At 47.3% G+C, this 22,853-nt stretch overlaps 6 protein-coding genes across 9 annotated transcripts in view; 2 read left to right on the forward strand and 4 right to left on the reverse strand.

Moving 5' to 3' along the window:
• The first annotated feature begins 78 nt into the window (after positions 1 to 78).
• LOC120900490 (FGFR1 oncogene partner 2 homolog) lies at positions 79 to 2,738 on the forward strand. The gene is made up of 2 exons (XM_040307552.1): positions 79 to 695; positions 785 to 2,738. The coding sequence occupies exon 2, from the start codon at positions 863 to 865 to the stop codon at positions 1,850 to 1,852; it is 990 nt and encodes a 329-aa protein (XP_040163486.1). The 5' UTR covers positions 79 to 695; positions 785 to 862; the 3' UTR covers positions 1,853 to 2,738.
• A 187-nt stretch (positions 2,739 to 2,925) lies between these two features.
• LOC120900491 (ubiquitin carboxyl-terminal hydrolase 30) lies at positions 2,926 to 6,098 on the reverse strand. The gene is made up of 3 exons (XM_040307554.1): positions 4,249 to 6,098; positions 3,755 to 4,155; positions 2,926 to 3,679 (listed from the first exon to the last, which is right to left on the reverse strand). The coding sequence occupies exons 1-3, from the start codon at positions 5,662 to 5,664 to the stop codon at positions 3,637 to 3,639; spliced, it is 1,860 nt and encodes a 619-aa protein (XP_040163488.1). The 5' UTR covers positions 5,665 to 6,098; the 3' UTR covers positions 2,926 to 3,636.
• A 163-nt stretch (positions 6,099 to 6,261) lies between these two features.
• LOC120903375 (zinc finger protein GAI-ASSOCIATED FACTOR 1) lies at positions 6,262 to 7,951 on the reverse strand. Its single transcript, XM_040312787.1, has one exon. The coding sequence runs from the start codon at positions 7,747 to 7,749 to the stop codon at positions 6,535 to 6,537; it is 1,215 nt and encodes a 404-aa protein (XP_040168721.1). The 5' UTR covers positions 7,750 to 7,951; the 3' UTR covers positions 6,262 to 6,534.
• Positions 7,952 to 7,977: 26 nt separating this feature from the next.
• Positions 7,978 to 9,833, reverse strand: LOC120903374 (serine/threonine-protein kinase RIO1). Its single transcript, XM_040312786.1, has one exon. The coding sequence runs from the start codon at positions 9,732 to 9,734 to the stop codon at positions 8,067 to 8,069; it is 1,668 nt and encodes a 555-aa protein (XP_040168720.1). The 5' UTR covers positions 9,735 to 9,833; the 3' UTR covers positions 7,978 to 8,066.
• Positions 9,834 to 9,925: 92 nt separating this feature from the next.
• On the forward strand, positions 9,926 to 10,945 carry LOC120901264 (DNA-directed RNA polymerase III subunit RPC8). The gene is made up of 2 exons (XM_040308976.1): positions 9,926 to 10,213; positions 10,282 to 10,945. The coding sequence occupies exons 1-2, from the start codon at positions 10,103 to 10,105 to the stop codon at positions 10,903 to 10,905; spliced, it is 735 nt and encodes a 244-aa protein (XP_040164910.1). The 5' UTR covers positions 9,926 to 10,102; the 3' UTR covers positions 10,906 to 10,945.
• A 2,278-nt stretch (positions 10,946 to 13,223) lies between these two features.
• The window catches only part of LOC120901265 (F-box/LRR-repeat protein 16), a 33,935-nt gene continuing 24,305 nt past the window's right edge, over positions 13,224 to 22,853 (reverse strand). For all 4 annotated transcript variants that reach the window (XM_040308977.1, XM_040308981.1, XM_040308980.1 and 1 more), the window contains exons 3-6: positions 19,291 to 19,464; positions 19,088 to 19,205; positions 18,024 to 18,219; positions 13,224 to 14,249 (exon numbers count right to left, since the gene is read on the reverse strand). In XM_040308977.1, the coding sequence (XP_040164911.1) occupies positions 13,952 to 14,249; positions 18,024 to 18,219; positions 19,088 to 19,205; positions 19,291 to 19,464 (786 nt within the window). In that variant the 3' untranslated portion in view covers positions 13,224 to 13,951. The remainder of the gene's footprint in view (positions 14,250 to 18,023; positions 18,220 to 19,087; positions 19,206 to 19,290; positions 19,465 to 22,853) is intronic.

A 22,853-nucleotide genomic window follows, 5' to 3' on the forward strand; every position in this document is an offset into this window, starting at 1 on the left:
AGCTGACGGCAAGGTTGCTACAGGCGCCGTGGTGTAATGGGGGATCGGGTCTACATACACCTTGCGTTCCGGGTTGTCAGAAACGGGGAGCAGAAAAAAAGAGAGAAAGAAAGAACAATTTCTACACCGTCGACGGCAGACACTTGCACTGGTTGTGTGGCTACGAGCGAGAAAAAGGGGGTGGAAAAAGTGGAACCTGCAGCATTGCGAATTGTTTCCTCATCGATAATGGCCCAGCTGGTTTAGTGTGTGTGCGTGTGTGTTTTGCAACAAACAGGGACAGTCGTACGGGAAAGTTTTTTTTGCTTCCAACTGGGTGAAGTCACTGGAAGGACGGACTACGACGACAATTCCCTCTTTCACTCTATTGTTTTGTCGTTTACCAGTGTGTGCGTGTGTGTGTGTTGGAGCCGTAACCCTCCGTTGCGTATTTCACATCGGGGTGGTACCATTGTGGGTGCGTGTGTGTGTATTCAGCTGTGAAACATAGCACCCCAGCCGCATACGACGTAACTTTACAACGGTTCCCCCTTACCCCTCTGTGGCCCCGTGCATTGTGGAAGGGGGTGCAAGAAGTATGTGATTGTTATTGTTCCCCCTGGCTGGCAGAGGTTTTCAGTAGCTGACGAAGCAGCGGAAATTGGAGTGGCGAAACCAACACGGCGCTGTCTCAATAGTGTGCGGCTATCTCATCGGTAACTATTTATGGAATGCGGAAGCTTATTTTTAACACGGTCTGATTTGCCTCTTTTTGCGTTTGCCCTAAACACGCACCACGTTCCAGATCGATTTCGTCCGGGAAGAGAGAGAGTTCTATCGCGCACTTGAAGGTAAAAGCTATCCGAAGAAAACACACGCTACGATGTCGGTTACGTTTGAGCAAATCATACTGGATGCGAAGCGCATCGCCAACCGGCTAAAGGATCGGGAAGCGCTCGGCGATGCGCTGCTGCTCGAGTCGGAATCGGTCAACAAGCACATCGAGTCGATGCGCCAGTTCCAGGACGATATCGACATACTGAACAAGCTGGCGCGCGACCGCTCCAACAACCAGCTGATCACGATCATCCACCAGGAAAATCCGCAGATCCGCGAGATCCAGCAGGAGAATCGGCTGCTGAAGGCGGCCCTCGAGGACCACCAGCACGCGCTCGAGCACATCATGTCGAAGTACCGCGAGCACACGCAGGCCAAGATACTCAACACGAAGGTCAACTTTGTGGAGGCGTTCACGCGCCACCACCGGTCGGCCGACATCGAGCGGCGCGACGAGCTGATCCGGCAGCAGACGGCCAAAATACAGGAGATGGCCGCCGTCATGCAGCGCGTCTCGCAGATAGACGAGGAGAAGATGAACCAGGAGCAGGAGGTGCTGAGCAAGCTGGTGACGGAGAACAAGGGCCTGCGGGAGCTGCTGGAGATCTCGCGCAAGTACGGTTCCGGCGGGCAGAAGATGCTGGTAGACGACAAGTCGACCCAAACGGACAGCTACCTGCTGGACGGGTTGATCGAGGCGGCCGTAACGGCACGGGCGAACCTCGCGAAACAGACCACCGTCGCTGCTTCTGCCACGTCGACATCCTTAGCGTCTCCACAGCCTTCAACCGTCGTGGCTCCAGCTTCACCGGGGGCTTCAGCGACGGTGAGCGCCGATGCTGCCGGCACCACAACCCCGAAAGCAACCAAGACGACCAATGACGACGCGGCCCGCTCACCCAACAGCAGTAACAACGCTCCCGCGGACAGTAACGGCCTTCCTCCTCCAGCAAGCTCCTCGCCGCCGGCACCGACCTCCTCGCTGACACCGACCGCCAGCAGCACGACAGCGCCGGCCACGCCATCGACTTCGTGACGCGATTCGGGCGAATGTCAGGTATCGGTTCTGTTCTGCTGCCAATCGGCCCTGCTGTAGGAAGGAGGTGGTGGGGATGGGAGGGCAAAATGCCGTTGCGGTTTAATGCGATTGAATGCGTAACGAATCGACGGCACAGACACACCCACGCGTAGGTAATACTGTTTTTTTTTTCGAACAAAATAACAAAAAAAAAAGAAAATCGGCCCGAGCTTGCGGGGACCATATCAAAGGGCAGGGTCACGCAGACGTAGAAAAAGAAAGGCATTTGCACAACCCAACCACCCACCCACCACCCACCCTCTCATCCACTAATTGCACGTTGCATTTTTTTTGTTTTGTTGTTTTGTTAGAATTTGTTTCCCTTCCTTCTTCATGTAAGCGCCCTTTTGTGGTGCAACAAGCGAATGGGAGGAAAAGCATAGAGCCTAAAATCGTTACACAACCATCGAGAAATAATCATCGGACAATTCGGTTATAGCATAAATTTACAACAAAATCGTGGCTTAGAAGAAAGGCAATACTATCTAGGGAGCGTAGTAGGCGCTTTGGATTGAGATTTTCAATTTAAAAGTAAAATGCTTTTCACATGACCACATGCATGTGTACTACGTCCAATGTTTGTCCGGATTTCTGTCGAAATGTTTCCGTCGAAACGTCCTCAAACCATTTTGGGAAAAGAATTTAAACAAAATAATGCACCAACCACCCGTAACGTACTCGGTATGACCATTTAATGTAAACTTAGGGACACTGAATTAGGTAGCGGGGTGCAATCGTTGTAATTTCATAATTTTGTTTTTTTTTTCTTTCTTTTAATTATAATTATTATTAGCACCTTAGACACCATTAAAATGAGATTTATGAGATTTAGTAGAACTCTTAACCGAGGCTTTCCTATTTTCTGATTTCGATAGTTCAAAACAGTCGTTAGAATTGTTCTTTCTTCACTCTCTCTCTCTCCGCAAAGAGGGAACGAATTAAAGGGAAGATTCATTTTCCGTTTTGTTATATTTTCCATCCAACACATCACTCTTCTCTCTGTTCCCCGAACCCCCCCCCCCCCCCCCGTTCCAACGACGACATTTTTGTCATCTCTAACACTGCTCCCTTCCCCTCCCCCTCCTTAGTGCATCATCCGTCGTCATCAGTTTTTACTCTTTCGTCAATCGATCGCCAAATAAAACAAAAAACGATTTAAACCAATAACCAGCACTCACGCACATTACCTTACGGTGTGTATCGAAGAGAGAAGGAGGGGGGGGGGGGCAGGAAGGAAACAAAAAGGGACGACCAAAACTAAATCACGTAAATAAATATATAAACTAAACATTAACACGCATTACGGCATGTGTTTTCCTCTCTCTCACTCTCTCACTCTCTCTCTGTGTGTATTTGTGTCGCGGCCTACTCTGTTAATAGTCATGGTCGGATCGACTTCCTTGCTAAAATGGTATTTTGATCGTTTCGTCGGGTTAGATTCATGTTTCTTCCCCCCATAATCCTCAATTCCTGCTTCCCGCTCGAATTACGGCCACGCGGGTTGTCACTTTCAGCTATCGTACACGGTAATTAAGTAACGTTAGATAAAAGCTTTCCGAAACAACGTTTTCTTCCCGAATACCCTGAATTCCTATTTCCATTCTGTGTTTTTTTTACATGATCCTACCGGGTGCCTTTTGACCAGTCTTGTATGTGTATTCCCGTCAGTCACTACGGTAATGCCCCACCCTTTCCCACCCGTTTCGGCTGCTGCTCCTCTCCCCAACGGGGTGGGCGGCTTTTTACTCGTACTCCAGTATTTTCTTATGATAGAACAGGAGGTATCTAAAAGAATAAAGAAAATTCCATATTAGTCTTCATTCGTGCTCCTTGCAATCGAACAATAAAGCCCCTCCTTACCCTTCGCTGTCCAAAACCTGCTGGAGTGTGGCAGTGGTTATAATGTGGTCATCGCACTTGACCCAAATGTCTTTCTGGTGGCGCACGTACGCCGTGTAGTGGCCCGCATCGAGCGTCCCGACGTGATTGATGACGGCGTACAGCGAATAGCGAAAATCGGTCGTACTCTTGTCCACCGGCAGGCGTGCCGTCGAGTCACTGTTTAAACTCGTGCCGGTAGAGGAACCGTTTGCTCCACCAGTTCGCTCGTTGAAATTCGACGACGAGGACGACGGTGAATGAGGAACGGCCGATTGCTGTTGCTGCTGCTGCTGCTGCTGGTCAGACATTATCTGTGACATAAACGGTGTCATATCGAGCTCGGCAGGGAATGAGATAAAGGTGGAAATTTTCTTATCGATCTGCGGAAGGGAAAACAAAGCAATTTGTTAACGATCTTTCCTCCCTTCATCCCCTCCCGTTTGTTTGGGGAACCGGGCGCACCGGATACGCACCAGACTAGAGTGTTCGAAGCGCTTGAGATGGAAGCTGGCGACGATTGGTAACGTGCGCATGGACAGCTGCTTGGTCGACTCCTGGTAGCTGTTGCACTTGTTGCATTTGATCTTTGCACTCGAGCCGAGATGCTCCGCCCGGGTGAATCGCTCCAGACAGTCGATCAGGGACCGGGGCGGTCCACCGTACCCACCCTGCCCGTTGGACGATTCGCCCAGATCGAGCGAAATGTCCCAGAACGGATCGATCGTGGTCGAGACACCGTTGCACGCCTGGCACACGACATCACTCTGCAGACCGCCGGTGAAGATCTGATCAATAATACAGTTGCACTGTGTCTGGTTTGGCTCCGCTTGGTTCGCCGTGCCCGTGGCAGTGTTTGCACCCCCTTGTGACTGATTCCCAGCCGTCGAGAGTGGTAACGCATTCGGGCCGGACTGTGCCAACGCACCCGCGCCGTCCTGCTGTGCCGCACCTTGCTGCTGAAGATAGTTCGAGCCGCTGTGCTGCATTGGTTGATGCGAGTTTGGCTGTGTGGAGGAGGAGGATTTCGATTTATCGGTCGCGGCGGCTGCTGCTGCTGCCGCTGCTGCAGCCGCGGCCGCCTTTGCCGCCTGCTCCTTCATCGACGTTTTGCAGTGCCGATGCAGCACATCCAGCGTGGCGATGAAGAACTCGTGCGCGTCCTGCTGCTCGTACCCAGCCAAATGCCGCGCATGGTTCCAGATCAGATGCAGCAACCGGTGCAGCGACAGTGGACCCCGGGCGCCGGAGTAAAATTCCTGAAACAGCCGCGACACTTCACACACCAAACACTTGGCGGCCGTTTTCGCCGTACACTCGTGCAGCTCGGCAAGGAAGTAGTCGCGCAGCAGGGGCGTATGGATGAGCGCCTGCACGATGCAGTTCATGAAGCAGGTCGAGCCGAGATTCAGCAACCCGCGCAGCCCAATGCTGGTGAGTGCGGTTACGTGCCGGCGCTTGGGGTTCTTCAGCAGCAGCTCGATTTCGAGCCGCGAGGGACTCCACGGGCGCCAGGACAGGCTTTTGTCGAGACTGCGCGCCTCCAGCCAGAGGTGCCGCTCGGCGATCGTCTGGCATTTGCTGTGGTAGATAAAGTCCCGACACTGGTAGCAGTACAGCATGCCGTAGCACAGTTCCAGCGCCATGAAGTGCTTCGTGTGCTTGTAGTGCTCGGTAATGTGGGCGCCCTTGCAGGCGAAGTAGATGCAGTGCAGGCAGCAGTACAGCTGCGGACCGGAGCTACCACACTTGTAGCACAGGCAGGAGAGGGCCTTCCGCAGCCGGGCCTCCTTGTTGACGCACGCACTGAAGTACCCGTGCACGTAGCTGTACGGCTCGTACCCGTACTCCTTCACGTACGTCGCAAAGTGTACACATCCGGCATCGCCCATTTTCCGCGCCCGCTTTCCTTCCTATTCGACACACACACACGTACGCACTCCACAAACGGTAGCCGGAACGAACCGATTGCGAAACAATGATCACACACAATTAGCACCGAAAGCCGGGTGGTGTCCGTGCTCGTCCGGGGATGTCCCGCAGTAGTGGTCCCGCAAGGCCGCCGTTCTACTCGCGATACATGTCGTGCCGGAAGCCGAAACGATCGCACGAATGTTGACACAGCGTGAAATAGGAACTGGTTTGTCTTTTTTGCGGTGCGAATTTACACTTGCCGGCTCTAATTACCCATTTTAATGCGAGGTGTTGGGGCTCTAAATGTTGCTCTTGGCTTTACACAAATCGCTCATCCTGTGTTTCGGTGCGTTGAAAGTAAAGTTCTTTGTTTGTATGTGTGTGTTTTCCTTTCGGCTGCTGCTGCTGCTGTTGGATGACATTCGAATGACAGTTGCGATTGACAGTTGACGAGAGGTTCAAATGGAACGTTGCGCACGGGTCGTTTCGGCTTCAATCGGAAATAATATTTTGTGGGATACAAGGAAAGCCATCTGAAGTTCTGTAGGAATGAAAATATAGTTTTTCAGCCCTTTTGATTTGATTTATTAGTTGACAATTCATCTATCTATACTATGAGTAAACGTGTCCTAGAATTACAAGAATTCAAAAATTCAGTGCTCAGAATTTTGCCTTTTGCATACAGTCTGTTTGGAGATGCTACTAGTACTAGTTCCGGTAACGTATTTTAGCTAAATTTCTACGCTAACACATCTATATATACAGCTTTATAAAAGTCGGGATTCACCACCGTGCTGCTAGAACTCGAATCGTCGATAACAGGGATCCTCATCCTGCGTCTCCTTATATCAAGAGCCCGGCGCGTGAACGGATGCATGACCATCGATCGAGTCGCCAATATCGCTCAAAAAATCTGCTCCCCTTAGCAAGTGAAACTCAGCCTGCATCGGTTCCGGCATCTGCGTTTGCTTGCAGTTCCCTGGACTAGTTCTATCTGCGGTACAATTGCTACTCGAGCAATCGAAACTATCGATATCGAAGTTCGTTTGCGTCTCCGTGGATACCAGATAGTCGCCAAACGATTCGCCCGACTCGTTCCAGCTCGTCTGCGTTTCGGTCGTGGACAGCCCGAGGTCAGCCGTCAGCAGTCCCGGATCGTCGTACGTTTGGGTGTACATGTGGGCATAGGAAAGCAGAGGATCGTGCCGATTGTCCGAGCCGGAAAACATAAAGTCGATGAAGTCGGTTTGCGTTTCGGTGCACACTACCGGTGCCAAAGGTTCCACGCTGTCGGCCACGTGCGAACCGAGAACTGAGTTTGTGTTGCAGGAATTTTCAACCGTTTCTGGTTTCGAGGAAAGCTGTTGTACTGGAGCTGAAGGATTGTTCTCTTCCCTTGGCTCAATGGCAAGAATTTTCACGAGATCGCACGTTTGTGTAGCTCGATGTTCTCCCATTCGCTCCTGCAACGTTTGCGTACTCGTAGTAACGCACTTCTTGGCGGGTTTCTGTTTCGACGCTTTCTTGGGGTTTGTGGATTTCTTCGCCAAAAGCAACGCTTCGTAGCCGTGTTGCTTCCGTTTGGCGTGCGTTAGCAGTGCCTCCCGGGAACCGTACGTGTAGGAGCAATGCTCACAGACAAACTTCCGGCCACAGGACAACCGATGGTGTCGCAGGAAACTCTCCGTCGCGAACGATTTGCCGCACGCTTCACAGCCATGCTTTCGCTCGCCGTGCACCTTCAGGAAGTGTTGCTTCAGCGAGCGAAGAGAACTAAAGCTACGCGCTCCGTTTGTGCATTCGGTGGCCGTTTGGAAGTATGGGCAGCTGGCGATGGGGCAGAAGAACAGTTTGGGCTCCGTCTTGTTGGCATTGCACAGGAACTGTAGATTTTCCGCCGGTGCTTTGTGATGTTTGGTTAGGTGCATCTGCAGGTTTGCCAAGTTGTTCAACAGTGCGAAGCAGTTGTCGAACGAGCAGAGGTAAATCTTTTCCGCCAATATTTCCTCCGCCGTTAGATATATCCTTGCCGGATCGGTTGCTGTTTGTGTGTGGTCGTTCATTCTGCTTCTAGGATGGTTAGTTTTTCTTGGGTGAGCTACACTTTTGCTACACTTTCGCTAGAGCAACGCACACACTGCCGGGGTCAAACCAAAACAAACATTTGCGCACCAAACGTCAAAATGGGAAATTTGTTTACAAACAATGGTTTTCTTTTATCTGTCAGTTTAACCATTTTCAAACGGAGCTCGTTTCGTTTCTACATTTACTTCGATATTTTTCAAAAACGATTTTATTTTTTAATGGTTAAATATATCTTTATTTCCTACATGCCTCACAAATATTTATATTCTCCTGCCATTATTTTAGGCTCCAACATTTACTTTTTACCAGCAATTTTCTCCTTTCGCTTTTTGATGTGCTTTTTCACCTTCGTTTTTCGCTTTTCGGCCTTTTCGTCCTTTACCGCCTTTTTGCGCGCTTTGCGCTCTTCCGGCGTTTCATCCTTCGATCGCACCACAACCACGCCGCCGTTCGATGCCCGTTTACCACCTTCCTCGTCCTCCGACTGCTCCGAGCTTGTCTCCGTGTCCGAATCAGACCCGTCCTGCTTCTGATCCGCTTCCACCACATCCAGCCCGGTGATGGTTTTGTACACCAGCTCATCCGTACTCTTGTCGAACGCATCCCGCTCTGCGTCGTACACATCGTGCAGTGTTTTCGGGATGAAAATCTGCTTAAATACGGCTTCGTCCAGCTTCTGCTGTTCGGTAAACTCGTCAAAGCTACGATTAGCTATCCGTTCCGAGATTTCCTCCAACCGCTGTTCCACCTGTTCTGCCCCGATGCCCCGATCGGTGATGAAATCGAACAGTTCCTTCACCGTCATTGTCGACACATCGCGCTTGCGGAAAAAGTCCGTCACGTTGGTGCAATCTTTGCGCAGAAACTCCAGCGCATGCGGATGCTCGTGCTCGACCGACTGCGACACATCGATGATGACGATCTTGCCCTCGTGGTACAGCAGATTAAACTCGGACAGATCGGCATGCACCAGCTTGCAGCGATTGTACATCGTCCACATCATCTCGACCGCGGCCCGGTACAGCTCGCGCGCTTTCACCCCGCTCAGCTCCACGTCCTTCAGCTTCGGTGCGGGCCATCCGTCGTGCCCGATGAACTCCATCACCAGCACGTGGCTGCGCAGCAGGATCGGCTCGGGGACGGGCAGATCGCACTTCTTCATGCGCACCAGATTGCGCATCTCCTTCTCCGCCCAGGTGCGTACCATTTTGCGCGGATTGTGCTTGCTGTAGCCGTGCCGGAACCGGTACTCTCCCGTCACGTACTTGTCCCGATCCTTGAACGTGAGGATGGACGTTTTAAAGATCTTGATCGCGTAGTCCCGTCCGCTGGCGGCGGTGGCGTGGTACACGTTCGCTTCCTTCCCGGTCGATATGCACCCGTTGATCTCCGTGATCATCGCGCGGTTCAGCAGCTTGAACAGTATCATGCGCGTACGCGGATCCATCACCTGCTCGGCCGTCGCACGATCCTGCTTGTCCTTGCTGCGCAATCGGTCGCTGTCTGCTTTGCGTTGCGTTTCGATCAGCGTGTTCTTTGCGTGGTTCGGAAGCGAGGCCGGTCCTTCATACTTTTCCACGTTGATTCGGTTGGTGAACTTTTTGAACAGTACATCGGCGGGCTGATAGTGCGACACCTTCTGGCTTGTAGTTTGTGCGTTCGTGTGGGACTGGTTCAGGTTTAGCTGCTGGTTACGCTTCAGCTCTCCACCCTCGTAGCAGTAGAAATCATCATCGTCGTCGCTTTCCTCGTCGTCGTAATACTCTTCCCACTGCGCGTCGGTCGCCGTCGGTTCGTCCCTATTCGGTGCTCCAAACAGTGCATCTTGAATCTCGATTTTGGTCAGCTTCGCTGTGCCGTTCACTTTGCTGGCGGGAGGAGACGTAGCTTTCTCCTGCAGTTGAACACCGTCAAAGCGTTCTGTGGTATCATCGAGCGCATCGTCAAACTGTCCACTACTCATTTTTATGCCGTTTTCACAATCTATTCCTATTTATCACACGTTTTGCTACAATTCTTCGTCTGCGTGTGCCGCACACGCGGTTGGTTTGTTTTGCTCTGCACACGTGCTGTCAATTTGACACACATCCGATCTCCCTTCGGAAACGTACCAATTGTCAAACTCACCCCGGCACGGGTTTTGTATTTTGTAAACAAACGTGTGCTGATCCGAACACTCCGCACACTTTTTTCCTTTAGAAAAGCAGTTTTTATTGAAATAAACCATTCCCTTTTAACAGTATGAACCATCACAAAGCCCAAGCCTTTCCGATAGTGTACTGAATGTGGCTCGAGTAAAGTGTAAACGCGCAATTAAACAGCAGCAACGAAATGTTCGTATTGGCCGAGCTGAAGGACAACGTGCGGATAGCGCCGGAGCTGTTTGGTTTGAAGCTACCAGAAGCGATAAAGGATGAAATCAACAGAAAGTTAGCAAATAAGGTAAGCAAAAGGTGGCACGCCTAACCATGAGATATGTTTCTAAACTCCCCTCTCTGCCACTGTTTCAGGTCCTCCTAAATGTGGGTCTTTGCATCGCCCTGAAAGACATCGTTAAGCTGGGCGATTCAATCATACTGCCCGGCGATGGCGCTTCCCACACCGAGGTAAACTTCCGGTACATCGTCTTCCGCCCCATGATTGGGGATGTGATCACGGGCAAGATACGCAGCTGCAGCCGGGAAGGCGTCCACATAACGCTTGGCTTTTTCGACGACATTCTCATACCACCGTCCGCCCTGCAGCATCCCTCCCGGTACGAGGAGGCGGAACAGGCCTGGGTGTGGGAGTACCCGCTCGAGGACGGTAACACGCACGATCTGTACATGGACATTGGGGAAAACATAAAGTTTCGCGTGTCGGGCGAGGTGTTTGAGGAAAGCTCACCGATTGGACCCCCGGACCAGGAGGTACCGTCCAGCTCGACCGGTGCGAGTACGTCCGGTGGTGCCGGTTCCAGTGGGCAGGAAAGCAATAAGACACCGTACCGTATCGTAGCGGCCATTAACGAGTCCGGTTTGGGGCTGCTGTCCTGGTGGGTACAGCAGGCACAGGAAGAGGACGAGGAGGGCGGCGAAGAGGAGGAGCAGGAGGAGGAAGAGCAGGAGCAGGATTCGGGGGGAGAGAATGAATAAAACCCACTTACCGTTAACAGTTCGATTTATCATAAAAAAACAGGAAAAAACAACCGAAAAATAATCGTTTTTTTTGTCAAGGTTTTTCATTCCCAACGGTTTTTGAGTTTTTGGTTTTGCTCTATTCTTAGTTGATAACTTTATATACATGGGGTGTGGGGTTTGCTTTATGTGTATCGTAAAGTTTTTCGTTACTGAAAGTTTTCCTTTTCATCCTTCAGCTCTCCTCTGCGCCACTTTCGTAACAATCTGCTTAAGCAAGCATTTATTTTGTCGTTCCATCGCTCTCTTCGCTCATCTGTAATCTTATTTTTTCAGCATAAAACGAATTTCCCTTCCCTTCGAGCTTCTAGCAAGTGGAGTGGAGTTGTAATCTATAGCAATTGTGTAGCATTTGATGATAGCGCTTCTAGGTTTCGACGAATGGTGGCACTAATCTAAAAGGACCCTAGCTTCGATTGTTGTGGCTGGCGCGGGCTTCTCTAGCGAAGCCCGCCACCAGAAGAAAGAGGGATCGAAAAGCCTTTGGCGTGCCGCTCCATTTGGTTATAGCTAAACGAATTTATACGAATTTGTTAGGAGCGGTGGAACGGTGAACTGGTGTAAAAAAGTGTGTGTCCTTTTTTTTGTTTTTAGCAGCTTGTATATAATATTTCGCTTTCCAATTTTGACTACTTAACAACTTGTTTTCCCATGCCTTCTTTGTATCTCTCGTATCGCGCAAACCGTTTCAAATGCTTTCCGTCCTTTTCCATTTTTACAACGTTCCGAAAAATTGACGCGAAACCACACGCGGAACGGGAAAGCACACCACCACGTGTCACGAATAATAATAATAATACTTAGCATGTATGCGCACCGGCAACTCCTACGGACACACTAGGTTTAGTTATTTGAAGTTAATTTTCAGAGCTCGATTTATTCATCAGTCATGGTCATGGGCGGTCTTTACATGATTTGGTTGGTTTTTGGTTAGGGACAGGAGGTTTACTGGCATCGTTTGGATGTAACTTACTTACTTACTTTTTGTCTTTTCCATAGCAACGAACCGGAAAGCCACACGGAAGGCGGAAAAACGAACCTATTTCGAACATTCTCTCACACACTGGGACTGCGGGACATTCATTCCTTTAAATTGTTTGTGTGTTTGTTTGCTTTCATCATTTAGCTAAAGCTCACGGCATTTATTTATTTGTTTTCCGTTTTTACGTACACGTCTTTTGTCTTTATCTCTATTTGTTTTGTTAAAGTTTATTCCTTTGTTTTCTATTTCAATCTAGCGTTTTTGTTTCGGCTTTATTTCGTTTTGTTTGGTTGTTGTTTGCTTTCTCAACTTTTGCAGCAGTTTTAAATGAGCGGTTTTAAGGGCAAAGTTTATCCTTGTCTTATTATACAACCAACTAGGGGAAAGGAAGGTTTCATTATGGGTTAAGCTTTTTTTTGCTTTTCCTTTCTTTGTTTTGTCCTCTCCGGTCCGATTTTCTTATTGTGTAATGCCGCGTTTTGCGTCTCTTCTTCTACTCTATTCTTTCGCTTACGTTGCAGCTTTATAACACACGATCGCTTACACAAACACACACACGCACACCACTTCTCCGGAGTCAAGTCTTGTCAGGTTTAAAAAATCATATGTACAATACAATACTAAGGTCGTGTGTTTACGTGTCTGCGCCACACACACACACACTGTCCTATTACTTCTTCCATTACTCTTCATACATTAAATTGTACCAATTGTGTATTTCAACCATTTCTAGAATATATTAGCATAATACCGCCCGGTTTTTCCTTTTCTAATTAGTTTTAGTGTATCTGTATGTATCTCTTGTCGCTTGTTCATCGCTTATTCATCGCTACTCCCGCTATACTTTACTAAACGTGTTTCTCTATCTGCTGCTGTGCATTTGCAGCTGTAACAAATCTGTATGTGTGTCTGTTAGTGTGTGTGTTCTACTTTTTCCTCCATATAACACATTACTTAATAGTTGGCTACTACCACCAAAACATTCAGTTTTTTGTTAAACATATCCACCAACACCACCACATTCATCACACACCGTTGTATTTTGGTTTTTGGATTTTGCTTTGCTTTGCTAATTACTCATTAACACACTCCGAATCCTCATCGTTTGCGTGTGTTAGTAGTAAGAAGTAGTTTTTGTTTGTTTGTTTGTTCATCTTGTGTTGTTTTGTTTGTTTGTATTAGTTTGTAGCGTAGCGTGTTTTTCCTTTGCTTTAACGTCTCTCGCTTTTTTATCAATTTCTCTTTCTTCTCTCTCTGCATTAGGGTTTTATACACTCTCTTATCTACACAGCCATTTAACATTCGACAAAATTAGATTATTTTTGTTTTCTTTTTGTTTTGTTTTGTTTTAGCAATTGCAGGCTTACTCTTTCCCTTTGTTGCCCTTTTCATATTCTACCCATTTTGCTGTCCTGTTTTAAGTTAACATTAATTTTGAGTTTCCTTGCTCGAGGGGGCCTTTAACAAGTGAGATCAGGGCTGTACACTTAAAAAACCAATCAGTAAGTATTCGTGGTTGCCATACAAATAGTTTTCCTCTCTCCTGCATTTGTTGGAGTCGATGGCTAAAGTGACTATTCCGTTTACAAGCCACGAAAGTATGCATGTAAAAAGGTATGTAAAAATAGTGTTGCAAAAACTACGCATTAGCTGGCAGCTGCCCTATGAATTGCGTTAAAAAGAAGAGCAAAGAAGCTCACATAAAAAGAAAAGAAAACTAAACTGAATGTTCCACCACCGTCCCTCGCTCCCTGTCTAATTAAACGTTACAATTACTAAATCCCAACCTCCGGTTAGTCTCCGCCAAACACAATCGGCAGAGGGTTGGATGTAGAGAGGGCAGGTTTTGCGTAGGCCAATCAGCTTTGTTCGCAGCTTTCCCTCTTTCCAGCTCGCTCCAAAAAACGTTCCAACGAGAGCGAAAGCAAGCGGGAAGGAGGAAGCGAACGTCGGCAGCGAAGATCTCGCTTGCACGTGTCATCGAACGGCGGTCGAGTTGCGCGGTTGGTGCCCGGAATGGGATTATTCGATCAGCAGACAGCGGGGCAGATGCTCGCGAAGGTAGCCGAACAGCTCCTGGGACGCGCCGGGACAGTTGGTCAGCTCCAGCTCCTGCAGGTGGCGCAGCTGGATCAGGCTGGACAGGCCGGACGAGGTGAGCAGCGGGCAGCCGGCCAGGGACAGCACCTGCAGGTTGCGCATCGAGCAGAGATGCTGCAGGCCAAAGTCCCGGATCTGGGTGCACCAGCGCAGGAACAGGGCGGACAGCGACAGCATCGTGGAGATGTAGCCCACGCCGATGTCGGTGATGTGCACGCAGCTGTGAATGGGAAGAATGGGAGGAGGGCAAACAGAACGATTGTCCGCAAGGACTTTAGTAATGGTTTTATGTTTTGCACAGAAAAAAAGGGAAATAAAAGAATGCGGCATAAAAATAGGTGAAGAGCACTCTGGTTTGCTCGTGGAAGCATGGAACAATGTGCCCTCAAGCCCACGGCCATGCGGTTAAATGAAGCTTCTGCAGCAGAACAGGTTGATGGTGCCATTGAAAGCAAAATGGGTAAATTGCCCTCCGAGAAATGGTTCCAATTTGTTCCAACTCTTTTGCAGAGAGGATAAACCTTAAACTTGAAGTCTTCTTCCATCTCAAAGAGAAACCAGGGAGGGAAATATCGTTCCAAATAGGCCCAAATACCCATTTTCAGTCATTATTCAATTACCACGATAAATCTTCTTTTTTGTGAGTGAAATCCTTCATAATATCTAAAAGTTCAAAAGAATGCCAATCCTCACCGTCGGTAGAGTGTGCCAATAGCAGTGAACCTGTACCTGTGAATCTATCGGAGGACAAATTCTTGGAAGCAGCAATCCTTCGAAAATCCCTTGCCACCCGCTCCGACTCCGTGAGGTGGAAAAAAACGTTTCAAAATTAGAATCAATCCCAAACCGACGAGCTTTTCCATTTGACTTGACTACCTTTTGGCTTTTTATGCCTTTTTTGGGGAAGGTTCTATATGTGTAATGGTAAACTCCACTGTGTACCATGGGGTGGGAGTAGAATTAATTAAAATGTTAAATTGAGTTACCGTTCACCCGTGTACTTCCCCTCGTGCTCAGACGATCGTTCCCCGAACGGTTTTCGCATAAATTGTAAATAACTAATGGAAAACGCTTCACAACAATCAATCCTTTCCCTCTCGCTAGAAGATAAGAAGAAGACGGGTGACAACCAAAACAAGGACTAAAAGGGGGGAGGAGGAGGATGCTGTACCGATTGAGTTCGCTAAATGTAAATCAAAACACCTCCCATCTCCCTCCCTTGACAGTGATCCGTGGCCAGTCCAGGGAGGACAAAGTCTTTAGGCAACGTTAAATTGGTGTGACGCCCCCAGCAGTGGTTAAACGTCTTCGTTCCTAACCAAACCGAACCGAAGCGTGCCGCTGGCAGTAGCAGCTGGATGCGGAGTGATTATGTTTCAAATTAAAATTAATTGTTTCACGTTCACGTAGCAAAAAGAAAACGCGTTCTGCGAAGTCCTGCCAGCACTGGGCCGCTTAATGGGACACTAAGAATGAGAAGGAAGAGAGAGAGAAACAGGGAGATAACAAAAACACACAGGACAAGATACGACGGAGATGGGATCGGGAAGGTTTGTCCCTGGCCGTCGGTCTCTGTGTGCAAATTTCCATCCAATGGTCGGGCTCCGTTGCCTGGAACATCGTTGGAAGGACAAGATCGCAACTGGAGAGCGCAAGCGAAGGATGAAAGCTTTTAAGGCTCAAGATGGATGGACGGTAATGGTTAAATATCTAATTATGTCGATACTGCTTTGCAGTGACTGTGAATAATGCTGCCAGTGCTGCTGCTGGTGCTGCTTCTGCTGTATTTAGTAAGGAAATGATATGCATTTTGAAACCTTCCGGCAGAGTGTAAATGGCATAATGGACAGATGCTACACCTGGAAGCATTTTCTTCTTATTGCGACTATTATAAATATTAATTGGATTATCTGTTCTTTTTTTAAAGACATCTGCATAAGCATGTTTAAACATTAATAAACGGTTGGCTTGTATTGGAGCGTTTTGTACGTCTCTCTTTACTCTGTCTCTACGGAATGTACCTTTAAGGATGCAATTGAAATGAAACGATACACAAATTTCGTTTAAATTGCAAAAAAAAAACAGACAAATTAATTAACCTTATGTTGGTAAAACGATTTTTTCCATTTCCTACCTGTCTACCTGCCCAACATTAGCCTCAATTTGATTGTCATTTTGATAAAAAACTGTCTATTTAAATGTGACATTATCGACGAGCACGTGCCGGAAGCAAGAGCATTTCCATGCCGATCAAGTATTGATTTCTGAGGTTATAATTAATATACGAAACAGGAAAACGTCCAATAACCTGCCACCATCAATAACAATATTGATTGCGTGCAGTGGAACATCGACATTCTTCCCCAGTTACCGTCTCCAAGTGGTATAATTTTATCACCAGCACACACACGCGAGAGTGTATTTCTGATGCATAAAATAAAACCGATGTACCAAATTACATCCTCCAACCAGTGCCGGCAGTAACCTAGCAACGGTTGTAAAAGTGATTCCGGGCCAATCCGAGAGACAATCCATCTCGCTCCTTAGGCAGAGAAAATAGCAAATGTACTCCCCCTCCCCCCGATGGATGGATGGAGCGACTTCATCCCATCAATCAATCAATCAGGCCAGCCTTTGAAGTTCGTCGTCAGCGAGTGGCGCCGCCTGCTATGAAATGGGTTTCCATTTTCCGCTTGTTTTGTGTTTTCGCGTAACTGGTTCATCGAATCGAGCGGACTCACCCCCGGCCTTCCGGAGCGACCGGAAGGATGTGACTGCATGTTCTTTGCACCCCTCGATGGCATTCGAGTGAAACAAATGTGGCGTCACGGGATGCATGCGATGATGAAATGCAACCATCGTGTCGGTTGCTCGGCTAGAAAATGACCGTTTAAGTGAGCCAGCGACTTCATTCAACAATGAACAAACCCTACCACCCGCAACGGTAGTAGTATGATATCCGTACCGTACATTTAATGGCAAATCAATTACCCACTGCCCGGTAAGCAATCTAAGGGTAGATACTGTTTTTTTTAGAACCAATCAGAACTGGTTATGCCCCGGAACGTTTAGCGAAACAAAACCGAACCATGCACGTGGATGTCGCTCGGCAAATTGGTCTTCGCCGAACCCATCCGTTCGTAGATATTGTGGTTCGGTGTTGCCTTTCTATTTGAAGGAGCGCAGCAAAAATTCCAATTATAAATATGTAGCTGGCTCAGGCTAAGTGATTGGATCAATTTTGTGCGCACACGTGTCGAAATCATTTCGAACCATTTTTTTTTTGTTTTTTTGGGGTGGCTTTGTAAGTAGAAGAGAAACTTTTTGCTTCCTCACAGGGAAATACGAACGACTAAAAGGGATGTTTCGAAGGAGGGTAGAGGAGGACGGAGTGTAGAGCATTCAAGGAATGGGCTGAAGTATGTAACGAATGTTGGAACGCTTTCGTGTACGGTATTGAGGACACGACGATGAAGGTTGTCGACTTCTTGGAAGGAGAAACTTATAAAACTGTCTACTTTTAAACCCACAATTGTTCTGGTTTATCAAGCTAGAACGTTTAAAGCACAAATACGACAAGCCTCCCAACAGAGCGCCAGTCTAAAACATCCCCAAAAGAACGAAACGATGTGTTCTTTTCTAATTTATTCCAATAGTGCTTGCGCCAACAAGAGCACTTTAAAGTCCTCATCGTCAAAAGAAGATTTCGTAACATCTTAAAAGGGAATATCGTAACGGGCATATCTTCACATTTCCTGCATTGCACATTAATGATGCTTCATCGTTCTTACGAGATAGAGAGAGAGGCTTTAGTCCTAGCCGCTCTCTGTGCCGCATTTATTTTTCACCATAATTTCCACCAATGACCAGGCGTCTCCATCCAACCGCACGCACCGATGGAGACGCCTGATACTTTTCGTTAAAATAAAAACGATAAGATAAAGCGAAAGAAAAATGTGAAAAAAATCGTTAAAAAGAGGGGCCCCTAACTTACCGATCCAGCGTTAGCTCCTCCAGCTGGTTCAGATCACAGGCAATGTACTCGAGGGCGGCATCCGTTATCCGGGGGCACCAGGACAGATCGAGTGCCCTTAGCTTCTGGAGGTTTTCCGCAATCAGCTCCACACCGTCATCCGTCACCTTGCTGCAGCCGGACAGCGACAGCACGGTCAAATGTGGCAGAGAGTGTACTGAGTGTGCGTGAGTGTGTGTGTGTGTGTGTGTGTGGAAGAAACGAGAGAGAAAGAGGGAAATAACATTACAATAAACCACACGGAACACGAACGAAGCAGGAAAGAAAAACGGTCGAATAAGGGCAGGAAAAATGTCATTGCACCACAGGAGTGTAGCCCAAAGCACCCCAAAGAGGATCGCCACTAATGTCGGGCAAATGTTTGCCAGCGACAGTAATTGAAGGGTATGCATACGAATGAGGGGTTTGTTGTTGAGGGCGTTGTTGATACGAGTACCACTGATACATTGGGGTGTGCCATTATCGATTTGCTTTAAGATCTGCGAAAAAAAACATTACTCATGTTGCGGAAAGGCTGTCAAGAGCGCCCAAATGTCTTCATTATATCAAAGCTTCACTGTCGAGTTGCAAAACTCCGAATAAAAAAAAAGATTTGCTTAATGCATGCAATGTCGGTCGTTTTACGATGAATTATGACCATTTCATCATGACCTCGTTATTTTCAACATCTTTCTGTTATCTGGTATGAAATATCTCTTAATCTCCTTTGTGATATGAACGCTCTGACGATGAGTGAAAGGTATTTATTTTCTCATTTCCCTTTCGTTTCTTCAAACTCATAAACTGAAGGAATGGATCATGAGCATCAACTTATTTGTAACTCAAAAAGACGTTATGGAAATGAATATTTCAATTATTCGGTCTTACGGTGGGCAAAAATTACCCAATATTTTTGAATTTCTTCTGTTTACTTTTCCATCACATTCCTCAAACTGAAAGGTCACTTATGAAAGATCCATTGCTGTAAATGACCTAAAAAAAGAGAGAGAACAAACAATCGATCGATCGACCAGCCAGGTACTTACCAATGTTGACGACACCGTGGTTCGTAAGCTCCCAGCAGGACTGCAACCGGAGAATGCTTAGGCTGTGGCTTTGCTTGGGCGAAAAGTAACCTAACGCTGCGTCTGTCACGTGGTAGGCCTGCGAGGACAGCCAAAGAGCAAGAGCATATAAAACTACGTGCAAGTCGAAGCACCACACACCACTTGCTTCCTTCCTTCCTTACCTGCAGCGAAAATTCATACAGTGAAGGCAACAGTTGTGCGACGGCTCCGACCGCTTCGTCGGCCACATTGATGCAATCCGCCAGCGAGAGTGACACTATCCTTGGCGTCAGGCACGCCCACAGACCGGCCTCGGTAATCTCATTACATCCGGCCAGCTCCAGCTCGAACAGGGACTGCAATGGATAAGAAGAAGAAGAAGAGAGCAAACAATGCGACGGTTAGTAAAACTATTTCCTTAGCCATAAGCAGTATTTGCTGCGTCCGCTCGCTGCGAGAGGACACCAGCCACCAATGTCTTCCTTCTACTCCTCCGTTGGTGTTTACCGTACGAGGGGATTATGTTTCTCGGTTTCGGGCGTGTTTTTTTTAGACCAAAGGCAAGTGAAATCGAACCAAAACGGGCCCAAATCGCTAGCACGCTCGTGCGGAGGCAGCACAAACGTGCAAAGGTCGTACCGTATGGATTGGAATTGGAAGTCGTAAGTCGCGTGGGCTTCTGTGGTACGGGTGGATTAAACTAAATTAAATTTGAGTGAAGTCGGAAGCGCCTTTCCAGCAAGTGCCTCCCCGCCGGTAGCCGATGAAGGCAAATTGAAACAACATAAACCGTGTGGAATTGTGTTGGATTAAGCCCTTTGGCGGGTGTAGAAAGGAATGTTTGAGCTTTCGCTTGATTTGAAGCAATACGACACGGAGTAATTGGAAGCATTTACTGTGCGCCAATGTTGAGGCAATGTTGATTGGCGGGTTTTCCAAAGAGAAGAATGTGTGTTTGTATTGAACTGGGTTTATTAGCTTTTTCGATAAAGCTCGCTGTGTTTTATAGTATTTGTTTGGAAAGATTAAATTGAAAGCATTAATGAAAAATGAGGCAAAATGTCAAGATAACACAAATATATAAACAGATTGTCACAAAACCTAAAAGGTTATTGGATGAGATTTTGTACAGTTTACACATTCCAATGAGCTTCCCTCCACAGCAGTAGGTGCATTTGGCAGCCCAGACATATTTTCCGGAGCCACTCACCCAAACGTTATCGGTCCACAGACACACCCGGGAGAGTTTCGTATGTTTGCATTAATTTACATTTCCCCACCCAACGCCCACACTCCTGAGTCGGCAAGCTGGCGGTTATTAACGATCTGCTAATACCTCATGATTATTAATGTTGCAGCAGCGTTCTATTGTTTGAACGCGAACGGGGATAAGCGTTGCGCAAACCCAAAAAACTTTGATCAAGGACCGGCTGTGGCCAAATTTTATCTCTTCTAGACGGAAAAAAACCTCTAGAGAAGAGGCCTGTTGCCTGTGGGGAATAATTTGTACCAATATATAGACCGTTCTATAGTGTGATAATCGCTTACGCAAAGGAAAACGCAACTGTTCTCCAATACAAAAAATGCTTTTTAGTCCCAGAACAGAGCACAGACGGCAAATGAGAGAGGAGAGTGAATAAATATTAAACACAACCGCACAAATTGTTAACTAAAAGCATAAGGGGCACACGATAAAAAGGTTACTCCGGTGAGGGAGGAGCGGGCCAACATAAATTCAACCACTTTGGCCATCTCTTCTTGCGGCATCCTTGCTGACTCCTTTGTGCGAATGGTACCGAGGGCCGGGTGGTATGGGATGGGACGGGTGGTATATACACCCATATTAATGTCGGAGCATTATGCTGCTGTCATCAGATTTGCTGGAGATAGCGCAAGCAAAGCTAAGGAGCGTTTGAGCGAGACAAAGGGAAAGTGTAAGTGTAAAAAAAGGGAACAAGATAAATTCCAACTTCATAAAAAGGATGAAAAATATGTATATGCTTGCTCGCTCGCTGCTAGTGACTGCTCCAACTCTCCACGCTCGGTAATGAATATACGTTAACCCTCTTCTTATCGTTTGTGCTTTTCCAGTGTGGCGTGGGCATCAAAATGGCGCACTCTTTCATTACCATTTGTCTTTTTCGGCGCGTTCAACTGTTCCGCCGCAGTGAAACAATAGAATCAGCAAATAAAGCATTCATTTTGCATGCTTTATTTGCTATGCATTTAATGTTTTTTGAGGGGGAGGGAAGGAGGGAAAACAAACACATCTTTGCATAAAGATTAGGTTCATTTGAATTTAGGAATGAAATTGTCATTTTTGGGAAAGGGCTCTTTAGCAGACAGAAGAGTGTAATTATGCCAGATGCACAACACTCATGGTTTCCAAATAAAGCAAAAAAAAAAACACACACACACACACACACACACACAAAATAATCACATGAAAATGGAGCTTGATAAGAGAAAAAGAGTAAAGTGATTTAAGACGTCTAGTTGTAATTTGCTATTTTAAACACCTTCAAGCGAAGAAACATCCTTATTATAGCGTAATTATGGGTATTTCATTGCTATTAAAATCATTTCTTCCCTCCGATCGTCTTACTGCCCATGTGCGCATCATTGCCATAAATCAAACGAAACGATTTTCTAATCCAACCCATCTTCTGCTACTCACATTTCATGTGAGTGCCATCGCGTCCCATATTTTGCAACCATTTATACGACAGCATAACGATTCGTTAGAAACATAAACGATTTGCACAAAAAAAGAAAGAAAAGAAAACGAAGGCATACATTTTCCCACAGATCGTTTATTATCATCATTTTGTTGTCCGTCCTGCAGCAGCACAGAGAGACAAGAGAGACAAGACGGACAGGTTATCATTTCATTTCAAAAAACCCCCCTCCTCTCGTTTGGCACGGGTGTGCCGTGTGTGTGTGTGTGTGTGAGTAGGGGAAAGCAATTAAGTGTCAACACGATGTGAACAGAGTGGGAGGAAAGAAAAGCGGCCGCAGCACGTTGCGAACGATGATGGAACGATCCGCATGGCAGCGACGTCGCCGTTCAAGTTCGATTTGTGTTTTCGCCTACTTGGATCTCCCATCTTGCTTCCGAGGTGCCATGTTCCACTAAACTAAACATCATAAACGTCAGCAGCATTGTGTATGGCGTCGTGAGTGCATGTGTGTGTGTGTTTGTCGGCGAGATGACGATGGAGGGACACGGTTGTTTAATCGGACGTTTTCCTACCGGTGGTTGTTCCGGTGTGAATGAAAAACAGAACAAAAACAGGCGTCACACAATGGAAAAGGAAATTCGCTGACCAGCTGTAGTTGTATGTGTGTGTGTTTGAGCTTCTGTTGAGTTTTCAAGGTTATCCATATCCGGCTGTGCTGTTGCGGAGAATCGCACGGAAAATCACAAGCACGGCTGTTTTATCTCGTCGAGATTCACACTCTACTAAATCCGTCATGTACTATAGACAGCCAGTGTAGTAGGGTCATTTCCCTCGAGTGGTTTTCCTCTCCCGTGTCGAATCGTGAAACAACACAACACCATCGAAGGGAGAATAGCGAACGGAGGACGATGCTGGTGGTGGTTTACGTTATCTAACCGATTTGGTCACACTCCTCAACACACTTCCTGCTTGGTTAAGCTGGCGTACAAACTCACACACACATTCACCCAGCTAGGTACATTCTTCACATACCGAGCGTTCGGCAATTTGTCCCAGTGGCGTCG

The sequence above is a fragment of the Anopheles arabiensis genome, chromosome 3 (assembly GCF_016920715.1).
Source record: "Anopheles arabiensis isolate DONGOLA chromosome 3, AaraD3, whole genome shotgun sequence".
NCBI lineage: Eukaryota > Metazoa > Arthropoda > Insecta > Diptera > Culicidae > Anopheles > Anopheles arabiensis.